The sequence below is a fragment of the Polyodon spathula genome, chromosome 15 (assembly GCF_017654505.1).
Source record: "Polyodon spathula isolate WHYD16114869_AA chromosome 15, ASM1765450v1, whole genome shotgun sequence".
NCBI lineage: Eukaryota > Metazoa > Chordata > Actinopteri > Acipenseriformes > Polyodontidae > Polyodon > Polyodon spathula.
In genome coordinates this window covers 25,865,580-25,888,942 of record NC_054548.1, presented here as the reverse complement: position 1 = coordinate 25,888,942, position 23,363 = coordinate 25,865,580, and the positions used below count along the sequence as shown (strand labels likewise).

The 23,363-nt window shown below is 39.3% G+C and overlaps 1 protein-coding gene across 1 annotated transcript in view; it reads left to right on the top strand.

The window, feature by feature from the left end:
* Window positions 1-22,780, top strand: part of LOC121327749 (heparan-sulfate 6-O-sulfotransferase 3-B-like) — a 143,588-nt gene extending 120,808 nt beyond the window's left edge. The window contains exon 2 of the mRNA XM_041271933.1: window positions 21,333-22,780. Coding sequence (XP_041127867.1) covers window positions 21,333-22,035 — 703 coding nt within the window. The 3' untranslated portion in view covers window positions 22,036-22,780. The remainder of the gene's footprint in view (window positions 1-21,332) is intronic.
* The last annotated feature ends 583 nt before the right edge of the window (window positions 22,781-23,363 follow it).

Genomic DNA, 23,363 nt, shown 5'->3' with positions numbered 1-23,363 from the left:
GCAAGAGCAGATAGAAATATGAAATAACAAGGAAAAGTTTTTTTTTTGTTTGTTTTGACAATTCTTCTCCAGATTACCTGCTGGATGTAAAAGGATGTCAATGACAAAGATGACCTTGAAGAACTGAGATCAAAGGAACTGCCACCTGCATTAGAGATTCAAATTAAATAATGCCCTTTTTCCCTGTGGCTGTTACTCCACTTTAATTCTCTGCCTTCTTACTATACAGTCTTGTTAGTTGAGACCTTTTCCTTTGGTATTCTTTGTGAAAGCAGCATCGCTTTCCATTATGTTTTATCTGCTTCATACCAGATCAGAATTAATTGTAGGCTATGGGATCAACATCAGAGTCTTCAGAGTAGCTTTGTGCTCTTTGGTGTAGCCGCTGGGAAGATTGCCTGCCTTAGTTTCTACAAATAGCTTGGGTTTCTTGGTGTTCAAAGCCATGACTATATTAACTAAAAAGAATCAATTCAGGCTGAATCAATGTCAGATTTTTGCAGTATCCATCTGGGTGTTTAATTTCATTTGAACTTCATCAGTTCAGATAGTCATTATATTTGATGATTGGTGCCACTGCCACATGCACAGCACATTTTGCGAAACAAAAATTTAAAAAATTGATGGTTAAGCCAATTATGATGTTGTATATTGAGAACATTTTTGAAAAGATAATTTTGGAATGCAAAAAAGAAAATCAGAAAACCCTAAAAAAAAAAAAAAAAAAAAACACATTTGTTCTGTGGGATAACATCATCCAGTTTTGGATTGGAGTTCATTTCTAGTTTAGATCAGTGTTTTTATACCTTTCATTGCTCCTGCAATTTCTGCCCAAGGTAATTTTCTTTTCTTTTCCTATCAAATTGGTCCAACATTCTCGGTTTTCTGACATTATCAATTTTTAGCTCACATTATGTTACATAATGACATCATGGGCTAAGGGTACTTCTGCTTTTCACCAGTTCAATTTAATTTCTAGTTAGATGCAGGAGGTTTTATTAATAATACTTTTAATACAGGTTCTTTCTACTTGGAGGTGAGTTCATTCACATGGTTATTTCATTTTTATTATGCTGATAACCTAATGGTAGAAGTTAACCCCTTAATGTCAGATGGATTTTTTATTTAACTTTTTATTTGTGTTAGTTCTACCACATAATATCTGACTGTTTCAGTTTTTTCACTTTGTTGTTTTAAAGAAGACACACTTATTCTATTTTTTAAACTGACCTTGTCTTGGCTTTAGTGGTGTTGAACCTGATACAGTATATATGTAAAGGCCATTTCCCAGGCCGAGCAGGGAGATGGGAGAGTGTAGAAGAATGCAAGATTGGCTGGCAAGACCTATGGACAATGGAACACAGCAGGATCAGTTTCCTCATCAGATCAACATATGATGTTCTCCCATCACCACAGAACCTAAACCATTGGGTGGGTGAGGATCCCTCATGTCATCACCTGCAACATTAAGGCACATTTTGACAGGATGTAAGGTGGGTCTTAGCCAAGGACGGTTTACTTGGCGCTATGACCAGGTGCTGCGATGTTTGGCATTGGAAGACAAGCGTAATCAGACCAATAAGTTGCCACCAGTCCCATCAAAGCATTACACACTAAAGACCATATTCCTCCATCCAGGAGAGCAACCACCAAGAAAAGGTGTTAAAACTAAGCCTTGCCCAGGACAACTGGAAGCTGCTAGAGATTGGAAGATGCTGGCAGATGTTGGTCAACCTTATTTTTCCATCTGAGATTGCAACCACTAATCTTCGACCAGACATTGTCTTGTGGTCTGGATCAGCACGCCTTATTCATCTGGAAGAGTTAACAGTGCCATGAGAGGATGCTCTGGATGAGGTGTATGAGAGGAAGAAACTTTGGTATGCTCAACTAGCTGCTGAAGCAGAACAGCGAGGATGGAGAGTCTGAGTTTACCCAGTGGAGGTGGGTTGTCGAGGATTTGTGGCACACTCTACAACCCGGTTTCTAAAAGATATCAGGTTTGGTGGCTAAGAGTTGCGTCGCACAGTGAAGAACTTATCTGAAGCAGCAGAAAGGAACAGCAACTGGCTGTGGTTGAGACAGAAAGATTCTGGATGGGGATCTCAAGCACAATAGAAAGAAAGCAATGCTGATGTATGGGTAAGCAAGCTGGGCTGAGCTGAGTGGGGGATGGAGGGGGGTGATGCTGGGACGCCAGAATCACTGTTGAGCCCTCTTGGGGTGTTGTGGGCTAGTCGACGAAACACAGAGGATGGAAGGTGCCCACTTCAAGACCCCAGAGATGTACCCTACTTAGCTCAATCCAGACTGTTGTCATGCTGATGCGCTGGGGAGACCGCACTGGGTTGATCCCCATAACCAACATCGCAGCTGTTGTGTGTGCTGATGAGATGGGGAGGCAAAATAAACCGATCCCTGGAGCCAGCATTACACTTCAGCAATCAACACCAGACAGAAGGATATCTACATTATCATATGGAAAGCAACGCAAATGGATGTAAATGCAGATGGATCACATTAGTTTACAGTAAAACTATGTCTTAGTTGGTGCTTATCTTGGTGAGAGCCGAGTTCAAATCAGCATGAAGTTTTACATCTACTCTCATGTAAGGGAAATCATAAGATCTGCATTCTTGACTCATAAAATCACCTCAAAAGCTACTGAACAACATGCAGGTTTTAGACTGGAATTTTTTTCTCTCTCACACACACACACACACACACACACACACACATATATATATATATATATATATATATATATATATATATATATATATATATATATATATATATATATGTGTGTGTGTGTATCTGTATGTAAAATGAGCAAATGGTTACTGTATCTAATTTGTAATGTTATACAACAGGTACAAGTTGTTGCATAAAGGGAATACAGATGTTACTTAAGACATTTTGGAACAAGGAATGTATGTCATGGGTGTTGAAGGCAGGGTAATAATCAGATTACTATTGTAAACCCTTAATCCTCCTCCTAGGCACATTCATGAATCAATCAGTTTATATGCTAGAAGCAAAGGTGCAAAGATCCTTATTACTTCTAAGCGGTTCATTCCCACTGATGCACGCAGATCATCTGCCAGATATGTGGAGCTCTGTGACAGAAAGACAATAATTCTTGGTGGTTAATCTCCCTCCCTACCTGTGAGGGCGCTAAGTAACGGAAATAAAGTACCCTGGACTATTTGGCCTGACACTTTATTCATAGTGTTAAAAGGAAGTCAGTCATTTAAAAAGGGGGCAGAGCTTCGGTGCATTAACTCATCGACCCGGAAGGGAAATCATGTGGCAGCCATAGATTGGAGGAGTGGCTGCAAACGTTTACCAAGGGGTCATGTGTAACGGTATAAATAGGGGACGAAGCAACGTAATCTGTTCCTTCATTTTGGTTAGAGAACATCCTGGAAGGACCTGTGATTTGTGTAAACGTATCGTAAGTGTTTGTTTGTCTCTAATTGTGTCTTGTTATTAGTAGATGGCTAACACATTCCAGAGCTATTGCCAAGGGCCAGCACAAATCCAGAACAGCACTGCACTTGGATCACAAATAATTGTATTTGCACAACTAGCACAAATTCACGCACTGATGGACTTGTGTATGTGTTTTGTTTCGTGTGGGTGTATAAAGAATGGGACTGTTAATATTGGGCCAAACCCGAGGATTACAATTTAAGTAATACACACCACTGTATTACTTAGCATCATTTATTGTTTACTGTTTGTTTTGGCGTCAGGCACTGGACATACAAACACATTAAACAACTTTGATCTGGATTATAATTGTCTGTCTGTTCATTGATCACCTGCACACTGTTAACCACTTAGCCACAAGCTCCCATAACCTTTTGGGTTCTCAGATTTCTTAATGTGGTAGTATTCTGTAAATACAGTCAATGGGCCTGTAGCAGGGAGAGATCTGTGCTGACTCTGCTGGCGTGTTCACGGTCTGCAAGAAGAGGACGGCAGTCGCCCAACAACCGCCTGTGAGTCATGGCAGTGACGCAGGGAGGTGGGAAAGTGGGTGTGTGGACTTTCCCCCTCTCTGAATAGCTGAGAGGCGAGTCTTGGGAGATTGTTGGTCCTATAAAATAACTGCTGTTTCCTCAGGTCTGCCCTGTTAAACGCGCCGAGAGTGCGGAAGCACTGGTCAACGACCGAGAACCAGTGGGAGAGAAAGAAACGGAGGTTCAGAGCGAGACATTGAGGGCGGGGAACCCTTGGGTAGACCCCTGATTAGTATATCAGAGCAGGCTAGTGAGCCGGCAGTGTAGGACGGTGATCCGGGTCGCACGGGCAGCGGCGACCGGGATATCGCTGCAAAGTGCAGCACCTTTTCTTTGTAGTTTTTTGTTACTGTTTTATTTTCCCTGTTTCTTTGTGCCTTCTGTTTTGAATTATTGTTTCGAAGCACCTGCAAGGGCGTCGGTATTGTGTACCATCGCTTGGTAAATCAGATCACGGACCCACAGCGCCATCTGCGGGATTAAAGAAAAAACAGCACCCTAAAATAAAACTGGGCACCTGTGCGGTGTTGCCAAATTCACCTGTCTGTCTCCTGTGTCAGTGAATTACCCACCACCCTTCCACAGGGCCCAATTGTCATTTTTGTGATACAGAAAGGGATGGCAGGTAAAAGAGATTCTGAAATAATTCTCTAACAAATTATAATTGTATAAAAAGTTTGGGTTACAATAATAGGCTTTCAGGTCCTTTACTTCTATCTTTAAACACATACAGTGAGTGCTTGGAAATGGTCTGCTCTTATTTTTAATCTGAAGATTTAAAAACCACTGTGGCAGAGCAAAGCTCTGCCCTTTTTAAATTGGCAGGGGTGGGGTTAACTTCCCCTACCTGCCTGGGTTTATTATGTTCAGGTGGCTGGGGTTGATTAGTTTATTAGGTTAATTAACAATCAATCAGTGCCCAGCCACCTGACATAAAAGGAGGCCTCTGCTTCTCATTTGGGAGGAGAGAGCTGAGATTTTTGTGATTTGTGAATCGTGAATCCAGTGAAGGCATTGCCCAGCCTGGAAATTGTTATTTTGTAAGTTTTGTTTTTTGTATTGCTTTATTTGTGTTTAAATCCCTTTATTTTGCCCTTGTGCACTTTATTTTTGTGTTTATTTATAATCTTTATTTTTTTTGAACTGCAGTCTGTCTCTGGGCCTCTATCCACTCGCCAGCCTGCCACATATGGTGTCAGTGTGGGATAGCGCCACCTAGAGGCTCAGAGCAGTATATTTTTTTTTTGTTGTTTTGTGGAATTTTTGGGATAACTTTTTTTAAAAAAAAAAAACATGGGAAAGAAGAGCAGACAGCGGCAAAGGCAGGACAAGCAGCAACTGAAGAAATGTAAGCTGCTGCAGCCACCACTGGAGGACCCGGCCTGCCTCTTCCCTTGGTGTTCCTGGTGCGGGAAGGAGGACCATCGTTGGCGGTCCTGCCCAGATGTGCCACCGGCAAACTGGTGTGGCCGGTGTGAGGAGGACGGCCACAACTGGGCAGGATGCCTGTACAACCAGGGAGCTGCCGTCGCTCCCAGAGCCTGAGAGGGGTGAGGAGCTGCCGTCGCTCCCATAAACCGAGAGGGAGGAGCCGCCACTCTCAGAGCCCAGAGGGGAGGAGCTATGGCCCAAGGATGCCTGCCTTGCACCGCCCAGGGATGCCATGCCCGCTCCGCTCAGGGATGATTCATTTGGATCGCTTGGGGTTGCCTGCTGCTCCGCATCGCTTGGGACTGCTGGTGCCTCCTTTTTGTTTTCTAGGATTGCTGAGGGTCCGCCGCCATTGCCGCCTCCGCCACTAGAGGGAGCCGGGCCACCGTTGCTGTACTACCTTGGAGATCCGGGGCACCCTCAACCAAAGAAGGCTTGGGGGCTCTGACATCAACCCCGCCCACCACCACCCACCATAACAGCCCACCCAAGGGACATAATTGGACTCGTGGGGGGAAGGGGAGAGTTGGCCGATTGCGGCCGGTGTACGTTGTACATGGGGGGGAGGTGTATGGCAGAGCAAAGCTCTGCCCTTTTTAAATTGGCAGGGATGGGGTTAAATTCCCCTACCTGCCTGGGTTTATTATGTTCAGGTGGCTGGGGTTGATTAGTTGATTAGGTTAATTAACGATCAATCAGCGCCCAGCCACCTGACATAAAAGGAGGCCTCTGCTTCTCATCTGGGAGGAGAGAGCTGAGGAAGCAGGTTGGTGTTTGTGGTTTTTGTGATTTGTTAATTGTGAATCCAGTGAAGGCATTGCCCAGCCTGGAAATTGTTATTTTGTAAGTTTTGTTTTTTGTATTGCTTTATTTGTGTTTTAAATCCCTTTATTTTGCCCTTGTGCACTTTATTTTTGTGTTTATTTATAATAAAATCGTTATTTTTTTTTGAACTGCAGTCTGTCTCTGGGCCTCTATCCACTCACCAGCCTGCCACAACCACCCACAGTATTGCCGCTCACAACAGCTGGGGGTTCTACAGAAAAGCAGTCAGCATATTTTGCTGTAACGTGTAGGTTTTATAAATCCCTAAAGTTGTGCTCTTTTAGCTGCAAGCTATTGTCAGCAATTAAGTACAGTACACAATAGTAGCCTATCCTCTTACCCAGGATAATGCACACAATGACAATAAATAATTGTTGTCTGATTTGGTAACTGGTGTGTCATAGACTTGGTTAATACAGTATGCTGTGTATGTCTCAATCACAGGGCATTTTAACTGGTTCTGTTGGTAGGGCACTGGAAGTGGTAGCATGTAGAAAAACATTTAACTCGTTTACGTAACAGCAAAATGCTATTCAAATCAGCTGCACACAAAAATCATTTAGCTGTTAAAAAAAGTGTTCCTGGCAATGCAAGAATGTAAATTTCTCAGTGTAAATGTGAAAGTGAGTTAAAAAGATCCCCTGCTTCTATCTCTGCAGCAAACGTACACGATAATGTTTGGAGAGATCAACTATTAAGTGCCAGAATATATATTCATCATTTGTGAATCACATAAATAGAATTCACAAGAAATTCTAAAACATTTGTAAATTGGTATCACAATCTGTTTGTGCAATAGCAGATGTTTTGTTTTGTTGAGAAGGAATGCAAATTATGTGCTAACACTTTGCTATCCATAGTTCCCGGGATTTACACCTGTTAATAAAGAATGACACTTATTTACATTTATAATAATCATTTTATAGATAATGTAATAACAAACTTCCATTTATTTTCATTTATGTTTAATGAGCTTAAAAGTCTAGCAGTGATATGGTACCAGTAGTATGAAATGGCATTTAAAATATATACAGTTTTAAACAGTCATGACTATTAAGTATACAATCTTTAATATAAAGGTCAAAATGCTCAAGGGAAAAATTGAGAAATGCATTTTTTGTTAGTGTCAATTAAACTTAGTAAAATGTCAGGTGTCAATATAGTTTATACAGGTAGGTTAAACAATCATGCTAGGTTGCAGAGAGCTACTAAACTAGACTGCTTGGTCCAGTAATTTAGTATGACAGCCTGCTTGAAAAATTCTGAGGCCATAGTGTTGAGGACATGACAGTTCTTTTTTCTAACATCAGTAGAGACCAGATAATACCATCATCTTCCATGCTGACAATGTTGTGATTGTGATTAATACATTAACAACATGGATGTAGATCTCTCGTGACGTAAGTACATGAGTTACTCATGTAACAGAACTGCAGGTACGCTGTATTGCAGACACTGTGTAATTAGTGTACCTGGATTAGGAAGCCTAGCCCTTGTTTTTTCATTTACTGATGTTTAGATCCTGAGAGTTTCCTAGTCTTTTTTTGTTTTTTAGCTCATAAAACAACAACTTTACTAATGATGACTTCAATGTTGCACCCTGACTCCCCTATAATCAATCAATGTCTACACTAATTTACAGCATATACTGTTGAAACACAAATGCACAAGCTGAGGGTGCTTTTCAAAATAATTTCTGTATATTGAGAGAACAACGTGACTTGTTCGACTAATAGATGTCCAGACCCTAGTTGACATTTTGAGTGTCATTAATTTAAAAAGCTGTTGGCCAGTCTAAGATGCCTGCCAAAATAGTTCTCAAAATCCTGCATTAACGATGTTTCAACAAGAAGTCCAAAATCATTACACTAGCTCAGTCCTGCTACAGAAACAGGCAATGAAAATAGGCATTATATGACAGCCTTAACTCCCCAGCAATGAAGACAACATGGTGTTACCCCTGCTCTTTATTAAGTGTGCCCTCTAAGAACAATTCACAATTGATATTGACATGATTATTACAGTGATGGATTGTTTTCCTAAAACAAAAGAACATTTTGTCAATTTGTCATAAAATAGTTAATTTCCTATTTAAATTGAGAACAGAGCCTTAAATTAAAGTGATCATTGCAAATAGGGACCAGATCAGAAAAAAGGACCATGTTATTTAAGATGGCAAAGCACAGTGATTGTTTTCAAAGCATTCTATAAAAATGATTGTGGGCGTATAGAACCATTAAATGTAACATCAAGGCAATCTGGAGAGAGAGAGCATTTAACAAAACAAGTTTCATCAAATGTCAGCACCATCCACCTGCAGCTGCCAAAGCACATATTCTGCAAGTGTGATTGTAATATATGAGCCACAGGAGGAATGCTAACACAGTGGTACATGTTTGTGTTTGGACACAACAATGGTATCACCATGGAATGAGCAAATACTCCTTGGCATTTCCTTGAGGTACTAACAGTACTATTTAAAGCAGTTGTAGATGAAGCTTCTCGGGAGAAATCCTTGAACCCATGTCCATGTTATTGTAAGCCATTGTGTAAGAGCAAACAAAAAAACATTTAAAATGTACTTGCTGCTGTATTCTTGGATAGATTGAATGCCAGAAATCAGATAGAAAAGACACAGACCTGTTTAAAAACACAACAATATTGCAAACATATGGTATTGTCCAAAGTGGCCTGTTGTGTCTGGCATTTCTGCCTGGTTACTACTAGCGACAACCTTGAAACCCAATTGTTCAAAATGCTTACTCTTCCTGTCGTCTGACTCTTAATAAAAGATGCTCTGGAGTTTTTTTAATCAACTACTTCTCCTGTTCCAAGCAATTTCACCTGAAATTGAATAACTGTAAAACCTAGTTTTATATCTTGACAGCAAAAAAAAAAGATACGACTATATTTAAGAGGAATATTGGTATTGTGGATCCAATTACAGCCCTGCAGTCTGCTTGCAAAGTATAAAAATATTGTATAGTTCATTGAATTTTTGTTCCACATTGCCAGGTAATGGGATTTATCATCTTTGCAGAAGTGGACAAAAACGATGTGGCTGGAAAACTGATTAACTGAATGTATACAGTTCTTACCCTTCGCTTCATGTCTTACGTTGTGACATTGAGCGTAAATGCCCAGTCCGTTTTCAATTCATTTTGGGTCGGTCGTTTTTTTGTCAGTGCAAAGTATTCATTGACTGGTTTTGGTGGATAATAAAATACATTTGGACCAATTGTGTCCTCAGCAAGTCAAAATGAAAAAGCCGGCACTTGAGCGGACCGATTTTAAATTTGATTCACAAGTGATGCGGTGACATTCCAGTGGGCATCCACTGCGTATTAAGTATTAAGCTATCAAGCTGTATAAATAAATATTCTTGTATCAATGTATCTTTTTTCTTTTCTAGGGTACCCAGAAAGACTTGTTTTACTAATAAAGCCTCGAGGACTGTCACCATTCATACCTTGATGTTAAAAGGTTTTGCCAGTATTGCTGTCCTTTTTGTTTGAGGGCTGATTAAAGTTAAAAAACCACATTGATTTTCTGAGGTCTAGATTCAGTTGTACAGTGAGTGCATTTAGACATCTCTGTACACAAATTGCAAAAAAGTAGTCACCTTTGAAAATGTACCCCATTATATGTAACTGCTAGTCAATTCATATCCAGTTTTCATTTACTGCAGTTACAGTCATTATATATTTAGCTTTAGGAACCTGCTGGTCTAAATGCCTAAAATAACTGCAATTAATAAAAAGCCTGACATTTTATGGGAAATCTCAAAATATTTGCAAGCATGGCGATAGCTTTTATTTTAAACAGTCCCTGCTCTCTCCTAATCCATTTAAAGATGGTTAATCTAGAGTGTGCTTCTCTGTGCTGTATCATTTTGCTTTTGGCTTTTACATAATGTGAGAGAAAGAAAAACATTCAATTGAATCCATTTGGTTCTAGAATTAAGGTTAATTACTGATGATTAAAACACAGCTAGTTATTCTGCCACTGTCAGCTGGGATGAATAGTTCTTTAATGACTCTACACATGGATTGCTTTGATGATAAAGCAGGTCTGTACGTCAGTGCAGTTCATGTTGTTACTGTCTCTGCTGCCCTTGAAAGCGCAACAAGCTGACAAACCACATTATACCTCTCCTTATCTTTCTGTGGGGGGTTTGTTGCAAACCAATATTCCCAGATGATACAAATATATGTATTACATATTTTTCTTTTTGCGGGGGGAGGGGGGGGGGGGGGGTGTGTATCCTTAGAAACCAATAGCACAAGAAAGCTATTGAGATTGAAATTGAAAAAAAAAAAAAAAAGCTTTTCTACAGCATGTTTAGTGCCATTTTTATGATATGTTTGTTTAACAATTAGTTACTGTATTATTCTCAGTTGTTTATCCATGTTCTTTTTATAAGGGATAGGTAAAGTGGGTAACAGATCAAATATTATTTCATGACTAAGGAAAGATTACATAAGGGACTTACGCTACAGCTACAGAGCAAACCCATCAGATTTGCCTCTTTATTCCACAAAGACAAGCTGTTATGCTTCCGAGTCTAGATGTAACACAAGAACATTGCTTCTTAAAACAAGAAGGGTCTGCTTGGGTGGAAAAATATTTTTGAAGAGCCATTTTTATAGGAGAGTCTAAATTATACATATTAAAAAAAAAAAAACCTTCACAAGGAGTTTCCAGCACACCTTGTTGGATAATCACCTAACTACTACCCCATACTGTGTATACAGCCAGCTATACTTGTCTCACACCCAACTTCCTGTAGAGACAGGAAATTAAAGGACATAATGACACTGTGACCTACCTATACATGACTGAACTTCATGGCTTTATTGCCACAGCTATCCCAGTTGTTGCAGGGTTATTCAATGTATTTGGACAGCTCTAAGCTCTAAAACTATATTAGGAGGGATCAGCAATGAACAAAAGGAAGATCTTGTTTTTTTTCAAATTACTGAAAGAAACTAAATAAATTCAATGATTTCAACTTCTGTCACTTTAGTTATTTTCATTCTTCTTGTTCCCCTTGTTGAAGAGACAAAACATATATACCTTGGACAGCCAACTCAAGTCAACTAATTTCACGCCGTATACATACCAAGACTATATATATATATATATATGTGTGTGTGTGTGTGTGTATTATGTAGTGAGCTTCACTCACTTGGGTTCATTGTCCCTTTAAAAACTACTGACCAGACACAGGAACTTGCAGATTTTGTGCAGTTGCGCACTTTTATTTACAACAAAAGAAATAAAACAGAAACAAAAACTTGCTCCCACTGGAGCACTACCTAAACTTTTCAAAAACAAAACACTAAACTAACAAACTGGGCAGCTAAGCTGCTTACCAGTAACAAAAAATAAATACAAACAAAACAATAAAAGGTTCACACAATACCTTTTCCTCACTACACTACACGGGCTCTCCACACAGCAGCAGCCCTGAACAGACTTGCTGCTTTCTTTAAATACCCTGCACTTGGCTCTAATTTACAAAGATAGTCAGGTGTAGGGGATAATTAATAATATAACAATTAAACAGAACAATTAAATTAACCAAACATGCATACGCATGTTTTCTTTTTTTAGGAGGGAGGAATTAACCCTCTCCCTGCTCACTATATATATATATATATATATATATATATATATATATATAGATAGATAGATAGATAGATAGATAGATAGATAGATAGATAGATAGATAGATAGATATAGATATAGATATAGATATATATAGATATATGGTATTGCATCTGACAAAGAAAAACCTTATACTTGTATTAATGTTTTCAATTATTTGTATTCAGTAAAAATGTTGTTCACGAACCTGGATGTATAGGTTTGTTCACTTCAACATTTCTGATTGACATTTAGTGATGTCATTTCCTCTCAGCCCAGATTCAGACTTTAGAATTCAGGCCAGGCCAAGGAGTGAAGTCGGACCAGAGAATCCGGGGGGGGGGAGGGGGCAGGCAACTTGAGCACGTACCCGGGTTTCGTGGTCCATGGAAACGTGGTAATAGTAAATGAAGACGGATATTCATTATTTTGTTATTATTGTTTTGATTCATTTGACATATTTAAATCACTGCTGTAGGTTGTCAGGTTTGGATATATCAAACCAAACAGAAATTTGAGTATCTGATTCTTGTTTAACTTAGCCACTTTTACATTGTATCTTAAAAGGTCTTGGCAGCTTTTGTAGGTATCATATAGTTATATGGCTCATGTATTCTAACTTGGCTGTTGCTGTACATGTAAAATGTTTAGGTCAGATTTAAGTTAGAATTTTAATAGTTTCAGTGGTTTTAAAATAGAAAAAAAACAAGGTTTATACCAATCTGCAATTAGATCAAAAAGGAAACTCCATGTGCACATGTCTAGTACTTACTAAGCCTAATGAAGCAGGCAGTGTGCTGGTGACATGCCCTATAATGATACACACAGCAAGACAAAGAGAAAAAGACTCAAGAGAAAAAAAGCCAGAGCACAGTGCACAGAAGAAATCAGTATCTCAAAATTGCCCTCACACAAGCTACTGCTTGCCTGCCCTTCCTGAAGTGGGAGGTTTAGCAGTGGAGTTGGAGTGATGCATTTGGATTTACAATGCAGTTACTAACTAGTTTCAGGAAACCTTGTGGCACGTAGTACCAATATAACTGGCAGCTGCTATGCAACGTATGCATCACGATGCTGCGTAAACCTTTGCCTGGTTGAAAGTGCAGTCGGATTCCAATATATAGAGTGTGGTGTTTATTTTGCTTGCCATTACCTATACTTGTATAGCACTGCATCTTGCATAGGGTCGATTTAAATGTGTATGCTTCAGTGTAGGTATCTTTTACATATCCAAAAACAGTGACATATAACCGAAAAAGACCCTTAGAGTTTTACTTACAGCAATATTGATGAGCAGACAAATGCATCTCAAAATGGTGTTCCATGGATCTGCTGCATCTATCTGGTGGTCAGCTACGTATAAAATGCTACTTAATAAGCCACAGGCATACTTCTTGATTGTTAGTTTTCACTTTAAGATTGTTTCTATTCATTAATATTTGGGCTTGGAAAGTTGGCTTACAACTCCCATTATAAAATTAAACACATGGCACAGGGGGTTGATTTATTGATTTCTCTGTTGTACATCATTTATCACTCTAATTATGTTCTTAATTTTGTTTTTTTGTAAAACTGTAGCTAAGCTTAATTACCAACATTGTATTAATTCCCAAATCCTGTTGAGCTGTGATGATTTTTAAAGAATTTACTTTCAGTAACCAACAGTGCAGCAATATGGTTATGTATCCATTATTAAACTTCTGGCACATGTTAAGCAGTTCCTAGTTCTCGTATACGATACTGTTTCATGCCTCCAGTCATTAGTGTTTTTACAGCTCTTGATTTTCATATTCGGTTATACGTATAGGGTAGACACCATTATCTTGTGAAATTGCAAAGTGGAAATGTGTAGTCAGAAAACTTTTGTTGGCCAATTATATATACAAAAAGGATTTACAAGTGTATTTTCAGTACTATATCTTTCTACTGATAGTTTTAAGTTATGGATTATACATTATATATAAAAACAGTAACTGCAAAGGCTTTGAAATCAATTCCTTTACCTTAGCAGAAGGAGCAACATTAACACTGGTACCCCTTTTCTCATCTTGAAATCTCTTGGTTCTTGGCTTATTGTTTAACAGGTATGCATTTTATCAGGTAACACACTAGAACAAAAAGATGAGGCTGTGATCATGTCCTGTGCTGTAAGCCAATAGGTTGTACTGCAGTTAGAACGTGTGACAACAAGCAGTGGATAAGCAGAAACTACAAGATATGAGAAAGCAGAAACTTTGTCATAACTGAAGAATGACAAAATCAAACAAAAACCAAATGGTCTTCAATATTGATAATGTTGCCAAGGAGTAGAAAGACATATGTATTTCTCATTGTGCAAGCATTCACTTGTTACGATCATACAGTAACAGAAGTATTGTAACCCATGTTTAATGACCAGATGCATATTGTATAATGTAGGTACATTAAAATAAAATAATGTAGTAAGCAGTTCAACATGTTTTAAGCCTCTTTAGTCTAAGGTGATAATTAAAAGGATTATTATAACATAGTCACGTGTATTGCTGTCTTTTTACAGTTCATTGTGTTAAAGTGTATCTCTACTACTGCATTCTTGCATGACAGTTTAAAATTGCTATCTCTCATATCTCATTGTGTTTGATGGGGAGGGGGCTTCAAATGACTGTTTGAAAGACTTTTGAATGGTGTTACATATGATATGTATTGTAGTTATAGTTTACTAAATGTCTGTCCAATCAAGAGGGCTGAACGACCAATTCCTAATGCGGGTTCCCTCGTCCTTGACAGAGGCAGTCCTATGTACTGACACTAATTATGCGCGTACATGACCTTTCGGAGTTTGAAATACATTCATCGCACTTAACCATGTGTTTATGTCTGAAAGATTGGTTAATGAAGTATCTACATATCCGCCTACTCAAGTAACAGATCTTGACTACAGCTGCAGTCAGCATGGTGCTGATCACCACTTACAGTGAGTCAGCGTTATCTCATCAAGTAGGAGCGCCTGCTAAATTTATGCTGGACACTTATCCCTCTCAAGTCATATTTCATTTAGAAGTGTACAGAAGAAAACAGAAGTCTTTACAATGCTGCTGTTGAACTTGCATTTCCTTGCACAGAAGCTGCCCATTAATTATACGAGCATCTGCGCCACAGCGAGATTCAGTAACCCGTAAGAGTGTGAACAGCTGTGCAGGCAGATGAGCAAGCTCTTCTGTGTATTAGAGAATTCTTCCAGTGTCATTCTGCTGAACATTCAAACTGTACAGCTGCCATGTGTGTGTTTATGAAAAAGCTCCAAACGGCAAGCAGCAGCAAGCTATCACATCCTGGATAGTCTGACTATCCTGACTAATAGTCCAGACTATTCCAAGCCATAGGGGCACTGTGGCAGAGCAAAGCTCTGCCCTTTAAATTGGCAGGGATGGGGTTAACTTCCCCTGCCTGCCTGGGTTTATTATGTTCAGGTGGCTGGGGTTGATTAGTTGATTAGGTTGATTAACGATCAATCAGCGCCCAGCCACCTGATATAAAAGGAGGCCTCTGCTTCTCATTTGGGGAGAGGGAGCTGAGGAAGCAGGTTGGTGTTTGTTTTGTGGTTTTTGAATTTTCTAAATCCAGTGAAGGCATTGCCCAGCCTGGAAACTTTATTTTTGTGAGTTTTGTTTTTGCTTTATTTGTGTTTGAGTATCTGTTATTTTGCCCTTGTGCACTTTATTTTTGTTTATTTATAATAAAATTGTTATTTTTTTGAACTGCAGACTGTCTCTGGGCCTCTATCCACTCGCCAGCCTGCCACAGGCACTGTAACTGAATGGTGATTGGACAACACAGGCCTTCTCCAAGGCATTTGATAAATAAGTGTAACACTAGATCGTAAACTGTATATTGACCTGTAACATCTAGCCCTGGTAACCTGGCAACAAACCGATTGCAGTTATACACACAAAGGTACCCACTGCAATTGCCTTTTACAATTCAGAGATATCCAATTTAAAGTAGCCAGTAATATTTCTCAGCAGAGGCATGTAACAAAAAAAAATCACCAGAATCAAATAAGGGAAAAATAATACAGCTCTTAATAACTGTGTGTCAGTTGTTCTATAGGGTCAGTACTTTGTATCCAGTCTTTATTATAAACAATGTGGGCTCAGTTAAATAGTATAAATGATCCACACTTAATATGGGTAACCTATTTTGTGTGCTCCAACAGAAAAGGTTATGGATATGAGGCATCTGTTTTTACACTTTCTCATGATGAGTCATAGATAGACAGGCAATAATCAGACAATGTGAAATCTAACTTTTTAGTTAATAAAGTGGCATTGCCTTAAGGAATCTGAACTTTATGGACTTATTAACTTTTTTCTCCATTTCCACAGACATATTATGAGACTCGTATACGATAGAAAGGCAGCTTCTTCTTTTATACAGTGTGATACATCCGTGTAAGCAGGGCTCCAGATGAGGGTTTGGGTCATTGAATAATTTACTCTCCAATTTGGACACAGTGTAAATAAAATGTATTTTGGGTGAGTAAAATGCAACATTACTTTGTGGAAAAGCTTATGAATAAAGCCACAGTAGTAATTCCTCACTTTGCATAAGCAGTAAAATGATATTGCACATTTCACTCTCAATCAAGTTTCATTGATTGAGACAAAGAAGGAAAGAATAATTGAGAACAAGGAGGGTGAGGGTCCCATAATACCAGTACTTTACCGGGAGCTAAGAACCATTTTCAACAAGTCTTTTCAAACAGACATATATGCTGTACTTCAGAAAATCCCAAATATAGTCCACTAATTTACATTTTCTGTGTTGGAAATCACACTGTAGACACTGCCCTCCAGTCCCAACACCTTTAATTCTATAAAATAGAAACATATATAAGGGTACTTTTAGGAATCCGAAACATTAACAGAAACAAAGTTTTGAATAATGAATCAAATTGACCACTGACCACTAATGATTCAATTTGCCAAGCCAATCTTGATTTCTTATTGATCTGACCCAGTTTCTAATTAAAATCCTCACGTGGCAGGAATACTTTTGTTTTGTATTATTGATTGATTACATGTTTAAAAAAAAAAAAAAAAAAAAAAAAAGTACATTATATTATCCCTGTACTGTTTGTATTATTGTTGTTTATGTCATAGAATTACCAGTCAATGGTGGCCTATTTAGTTTGTAAAAATGTAAATTGTTTTGTGAACTTGGTAACAAAAAAAAAAAAGCCCAAAGCCAGTAGAGGATATACAGTGTGCTCTTGCTCTTCAAGTTGGCATTGATTTTATGTTTAGTTTTGTCTTGAAAGAGACCCAGAGCTTAGGGCAGTATGTGGAAACACCAAAAGTAGCTGTGTGCTGCTCTTTATTAAAGGGTGGTCTTTTTTTCCCCAAAGTACAGCACTGTGTTACTTGTGATTTGTTTTAGCCCTGGTCTTTAGTGTATTGTAAAATAAACTTCAATTCCATGACAAATGTTTCTACTAGATTTTTTTTTTTCGATGTGTCTTTAAATTAAGTCTTCGAAAACCGTAAAGAAAAATAACATAATCTCTCAATCTGTAAAACCACAACTATGAAATGTAGCATTGTTTCTGCGAGTAGCTCCTTTGTGCTGTGAAATTGACTTTTGAAACGATTCATCCAGTGAATAAAAATATGCATCTGAATCCTCGCCCCTGCCCCATTTCTCAAATGGGCAATGCAGATGTTAGCAGGTAGTTTGAAGGGAGGACATGAGGCGTCAGGATGTGGGCCCAATGCACCTCTGCTCTCATAGATGGATGAAGCCATCAGCCAGGGAGACAGTTTCTAAACAGTGTGAGGACTGTGACAGAGATCGACCTGAGAGGGTACTAGATAAAGGGAGCAGAGTACCCTGGACTAAAAGGCATGACACTTTATTCCCGTGGGTAGGTGGAAGTCGAAACAGGAAACAGCGTGGCATCCGCGCATTGGAGGAGTGGATGCGCTCAAGAGGTCAAACAAGGGGTCATGAGCGCGGATATAAAATAGGGGTGTAGTAAAGTAATCTGCTCCTTTGTAAATGATTGGAGTTAACCTAACAGGAGTAAACATATTACTGAAAACTGAGTGTTTGTTTTGTGTTTGTACAGTCGGCTGTAACTGTTGCTTGTCTTTTTAGATTATCACTAACTAGGGTTGCCACCTGTTCTAGTTTTGCCTGGATTGTTCTCTTTTTGAGGCAGCTGTCCTGGGTAATATGTAAGACTTCCTGGAACATTAAATGTCATCAAAGTATATGATTTTTTTTTTTTTTTTTTGTACGAAATGACTCTGGTGTCCCGGTTTTTTGTAAATCAGAGGTGGGAACCCTATCAGTAACATGATCCAGAGCTGAAGTAAAAGCCAGCATTAACCCAGACATCACTTTTCACCCAGCATTTCATGGAGTACTGTACTCACCACTAGCACTTAAATTCACTTACTTTCTTGTTTGTTTGTTTCATGTTTAGTGTGGGTGTGTATATGTGTACATGCCGCATTTATTATTTATAGGTGTTTGCCTTAGGGCTCTGGACATTGTTATTATTATCAATAAACACCCCTGCACCTGAAAGTAATTGTCTGTGTGATTAATCCGCTCTACACTGCACTCACCTGTACAGTGGCTTGCGAAAGTATTGACCCCCCTTGGCATTTTTCCTATTTTGTTGCCTTACAACCTGGAATTAAAATGGAGTTTTATTTGGATTTCATGTAATAGACATACACAAAATAGTCCAGATTGGTGAAGTGAAATGAAAAAAATAACTTGTTTAAAAAAATTCTAAAAAATAAATAACAGAAAAGTGGTGCGTGCATATGTATTCACCCCCTTTGCTATTAAGCCTCTAAATAAGATCTGGTGCAACCAATTACCTTCAGAAGTCCCATAATTAGTTAAATAAAGTCCACCTGTGTGCAATCTAAGTGTCACATGATCTGTCACATGATCTCAGTATATATACACCTGTTCTGAAAGGCCCCAGAGTCTGCAACACCACTAAGCAAGGGGCACCACCAAGCAAGCGGCAAGCAAGACCAAGGAGCTCTCCAAACAGGTCAGGGACAAAGTTGTGGAGAAGTACAGATCAGGGTTGGGTTATAAAAAAATATCCGAAACTTTGAACATCCCACGGAGCACCATTAAAGCCATTATTAAAAAATGGAAAGAATATGGTACCACAACAAACCTGGCAAGAGAGGGCCGCCCACCAAAACTCACGGACCAGACAAGGAGGGCATTAATCAGAGAGGCAACAAAGAGACCAAAAATAACCATGAAGGAGCTGCAAAGCTCCACAGCGGAGATTGGACTATCTGTCCATAGGACCACTTTAAGCCGTACACTCCACAGAGCTGAGCTTTACGGAAGAGTGGCCAGAAAAAAGCCATTGCTTAAAGAAAAAAAATAAGCAAACACATTTGGTGTTCGCCAAAAGGCATGTGGGAGACTCCCCAAACATATGGAAGAAGGTACTCTGGTCAGATGAGACTAAAATTGAGCTTTTTGGCCATCAAGGAAAACGTTATGTCTGGCGCAAACCCACCTCGCATCACCCCGACAACACCATCCCCACAGTGAAGCATGGTGGTGGCAGCATCATGCTGTGGGGATGTTTTTCATTGGCAGGGACTGGGAAACTGGTCAGAATTGAAGGAATGATGGATGGATTTCAGTCTTCCAGAGATTTGAGACTGGGACAGAGGTTCACCTTCCAGCAGGACAATGACCCTAAGCATACTGCTAAAGCAACACTCGAGTGGTTTAAGGGGAAACATTTAAATGTCTTGGAATGGCCTAGTCAAAGCCCAGACATCAATCCAATTGAGAATCTGTGGTATGACTTAAAGATTGCTGTACACCAGCGGAACCCATCCAACTTGAAGGAGCTGGAGCATTTTGCCTTGAAGAAAGGGCAAAAATCATAGTGGCTAGATGTGCCAAGCTTATAGATACATACCCCAAGACACTTGCTGCTGTAATTGCTGCAAAAGGTGGCTCTACAAAGTATTGACTTTGGGGGGGTGAATACTTATGCACGCTCAAGTTTTCTGTTTTTTTGTCTTATTTCTTGTTTGTTTCACAATAAAAAATATTTTGCACCTTCAAAGTGGTAGGCATGTTGTGTAAATCAAATGATACAAACCCCCAAAAAATCAATTTTAATTCCAGGTTGTAAGGCAACAAAATAAGAAAAATGCCAAGGGGGGTCAATACTTTCGCAAGCCACTGTATCTATCCACTCACCACTTTGCCGCAGGACTGACCGACGTGCGTGCGTGCGTGCGTGCGTACGTGCGTGCGTGCGTGCGTGCGTGTTTAGTTAAATTATTATATTTGTATTATTTTCACTGCAGGTGAGTTTTAGTCACTTTGGAATCGTATATTGTCTATCAAACTGTGACAAAATAAATGGCTTGCACTATATCATAACTATTAACTGTGACTGTACACACTCTAATGCCTTGAACTAAGACATGTATGCCACACAGGTAAAATCAAGGAATCAGCCATAACCTTTTATTTTCATTTTTAGACTATACAGTGTAATATATGTTGTGAGATCAAATGTGCAGGTATGTGTGGTGAGGACAGATATACTGTAGTCTTGACAAACTGTATTTTTCTTTTTATCATCCTTTACCATCCTTTAAAATACCAAGTTATTCTTTTCTAATAGGCAGTACTACACTTTAATAAGCTTTTACCACATAAAACCATATGAATTAAAATATGTTAAAGATGTATTTTAATCTACTGTGTATTAGGGTCATGTCCTAGACATAATAATGCTCTTGTGTTACCCTTAGTGATTCCTTTAGTTTATCTTATTTTCAAAATGTTCTGATCCCCTCCATCTATCTCCCTGGTTTCTGCTCACTCTGTGCATGTAATGCAATAAAATATTTTATAGATAGCAGCTGTTTTGATAGCATTACTGGATTTAAAGGCAGATGTGCCCTCTTGTGGACTGGCAGAGCTATAGTTTCATATTTTGCTAAAGTTCGTATTGAAGCCACTTTGCAACATGCAAAACATCTACCAAATATTCTATGCAACACAAAGCAAAAATAAGACATATACAGTAGCTTCAAATGATACAATACCTTGTTTGTTTGTATTTTACCATAAGTAATTATTGCTGCTGCTTCTTTCAGTCTGTTATTGCGGTTTAGTTTAAAATATAACTGAGGCTGGCTGGATGAATAGTTTTGTTTATTCAGCACCAGCACTGTTTTTACTGATGTTTTCACCAGAAAAGTACCCATCTAATTGCACATACTGTTTAGTGTATATAAACAAAACACCTAGAGTGCACCAGGGAGTTTTAAAACAGGGCCTTCTATGTAACACGGTGCATTTTTATTGATTATTTACCTGTATTCATATTTTGTGTTTCAGGAACTTCTATTACATTACAATGTTGAGAGACCCAGTGTCGCGCTTCCTGAGCGAATGGAAACATGTCCAGAGAGGGGCGACGTGGAAGACATCCCTGCACGTGTGCGACGGCAGATCCCCCACGCAGGATGAGCTGCCCACTTGTTACCTAGGTGACGACTGGTCAGGGGTGACCCTGCAGGAGTTCATGGACTGTATTTACAACCTGGCCAACAACCGGCAGGTGCGCATGCTGGCAGACCTCAGCCTGGTGGGCTGCTACAACCTCTCGTCCATGAACGAAAGCGAGCGGAACGAGATTCTGCTGCGCAGCGCCAAAGAGAACCTCAAGAAGATGGCCTTCTTCGGGCTGACAGAGTACCAGCGGAAAACTCAGTACCTCTTCGAGAGGACCTTCAACCTGACGTTCATCTCACCCTTCACGCAGCTGAACAGCACGCGGGCCGCCAACGTGGACATCGAGTTGCAGACGCGGCGGCGCATCGAGGAGCTCAACTTCCTGGACATGCAGCTCTACGAGTACGCCAAGGACCTGTTCCTGCAGCGCTTTCAGTTCACCCGGCAGAGAGAGCGTCAGCTGGAGAGGCAGAGGAGAAGGGAGGAGCGCCAGCTGCTCCGCGAACAGAAAGCGCACCGCTACAGGCAGCAGGCTGACAACAGTGTCACCACAGAGGACTACACTGGCCAAGTGGCGAGATGGTGACAGCTTTTGTCTCAACCATCAAAATGGTCTTTAAAATATAACTGAAGAATTAACAACTTTTGTTTTCAGCTCTTAAGTGTGACATTTTATCGATTGTCCTCATTCACATGAAACTGCGGAGGCTGTGATTAACACAGCTACCCTGCCTTTTGAGTACCCTTTCGTGTCTTAACTTTAAAAATAGATGTATAATATACTTTTGTGACCTTCCCCTTGCTTACTACTGTAGTTAGTCATTATTATGTAGATTGTGAAGACTATGTATACACAGGAAATTAAGCTTAAGATGACATTCACAAAAAGAAGGTGAAGAGTTTCAAGCCAATGGCTGGTGATAGTTATTGTTCACCAGGTGAAAAATGATTTGGTTCTTACAGTATGCTGTTAGTGTGATTTTATTTTTATTTGTATGCAATATGTAAGTGACTTAAACTTGGCCACAATTGTGTGTGATAAATAATATAAGATGCAGTAGCATCACAAGGAGATCTTACCGGAAGCTTGTCTTGTCTAAGGTGTTGCTTTAGAGTCTTTATTATCTGTTCCAGAGCACGTTTTTTTTTTTTTTCCAGTAACCGAAGATTAATGGATATTATACTGGTCTGAAGCAGGTTTCTGGCACCTTTTCACACCACAGTAGCCTGATCTTACAATTGATGAGTTGATTTATAACTGGCATCTAGTCTTGTTAGAAGCACTGCTAGCTGCTCAGAAATGACAGGCTGCAGTTTTACATCAATGTTGTTTCTCCATAGGCAGTAGGTCTTAACTTTTATTTTTAGTTGATTAAATGTTAAGGACATTTTTATATTCCTTGTAAAATTAAATCACTTGGAAAAATGTGGAGTATTATTACAGGGATTGCAGTTTTATTTAATTTCTTTTAAAAAGTTATTTATATTTGCTTGCATCCATGTAAGGACACCTCTTCCAGTGTGTTACGTAATTCTATAGCATTTTCTAAAGAATTGCCCTTTGCAGTTGTCCTGCTAATCACAGAATACTGCCTCGTTAGATCTGAGGGGATTGTCTGTTAATATTAACATTTATATGAGGACCTGTTCTCTGAATATGTCAAAGAAGGTTACTCAAAGCAGTGAGAGGATTGATCAGACAAGCAAACCAGGCTTAGTATTTCTGTTCCTGCATGTGAAACATTGATGACGTTATGAGATCTCTGGAACATAATAGAGCTCAATCAGTTTCAAAATGAAGCATTTCAAAATCGGGGGAATTTGACACCAAACTAAGAATAACATGCTGTAGCTGTCTCCTAAAATATGTTAACCAAGTCTGCCAAGAATATATATATAGATGAATAATGTACC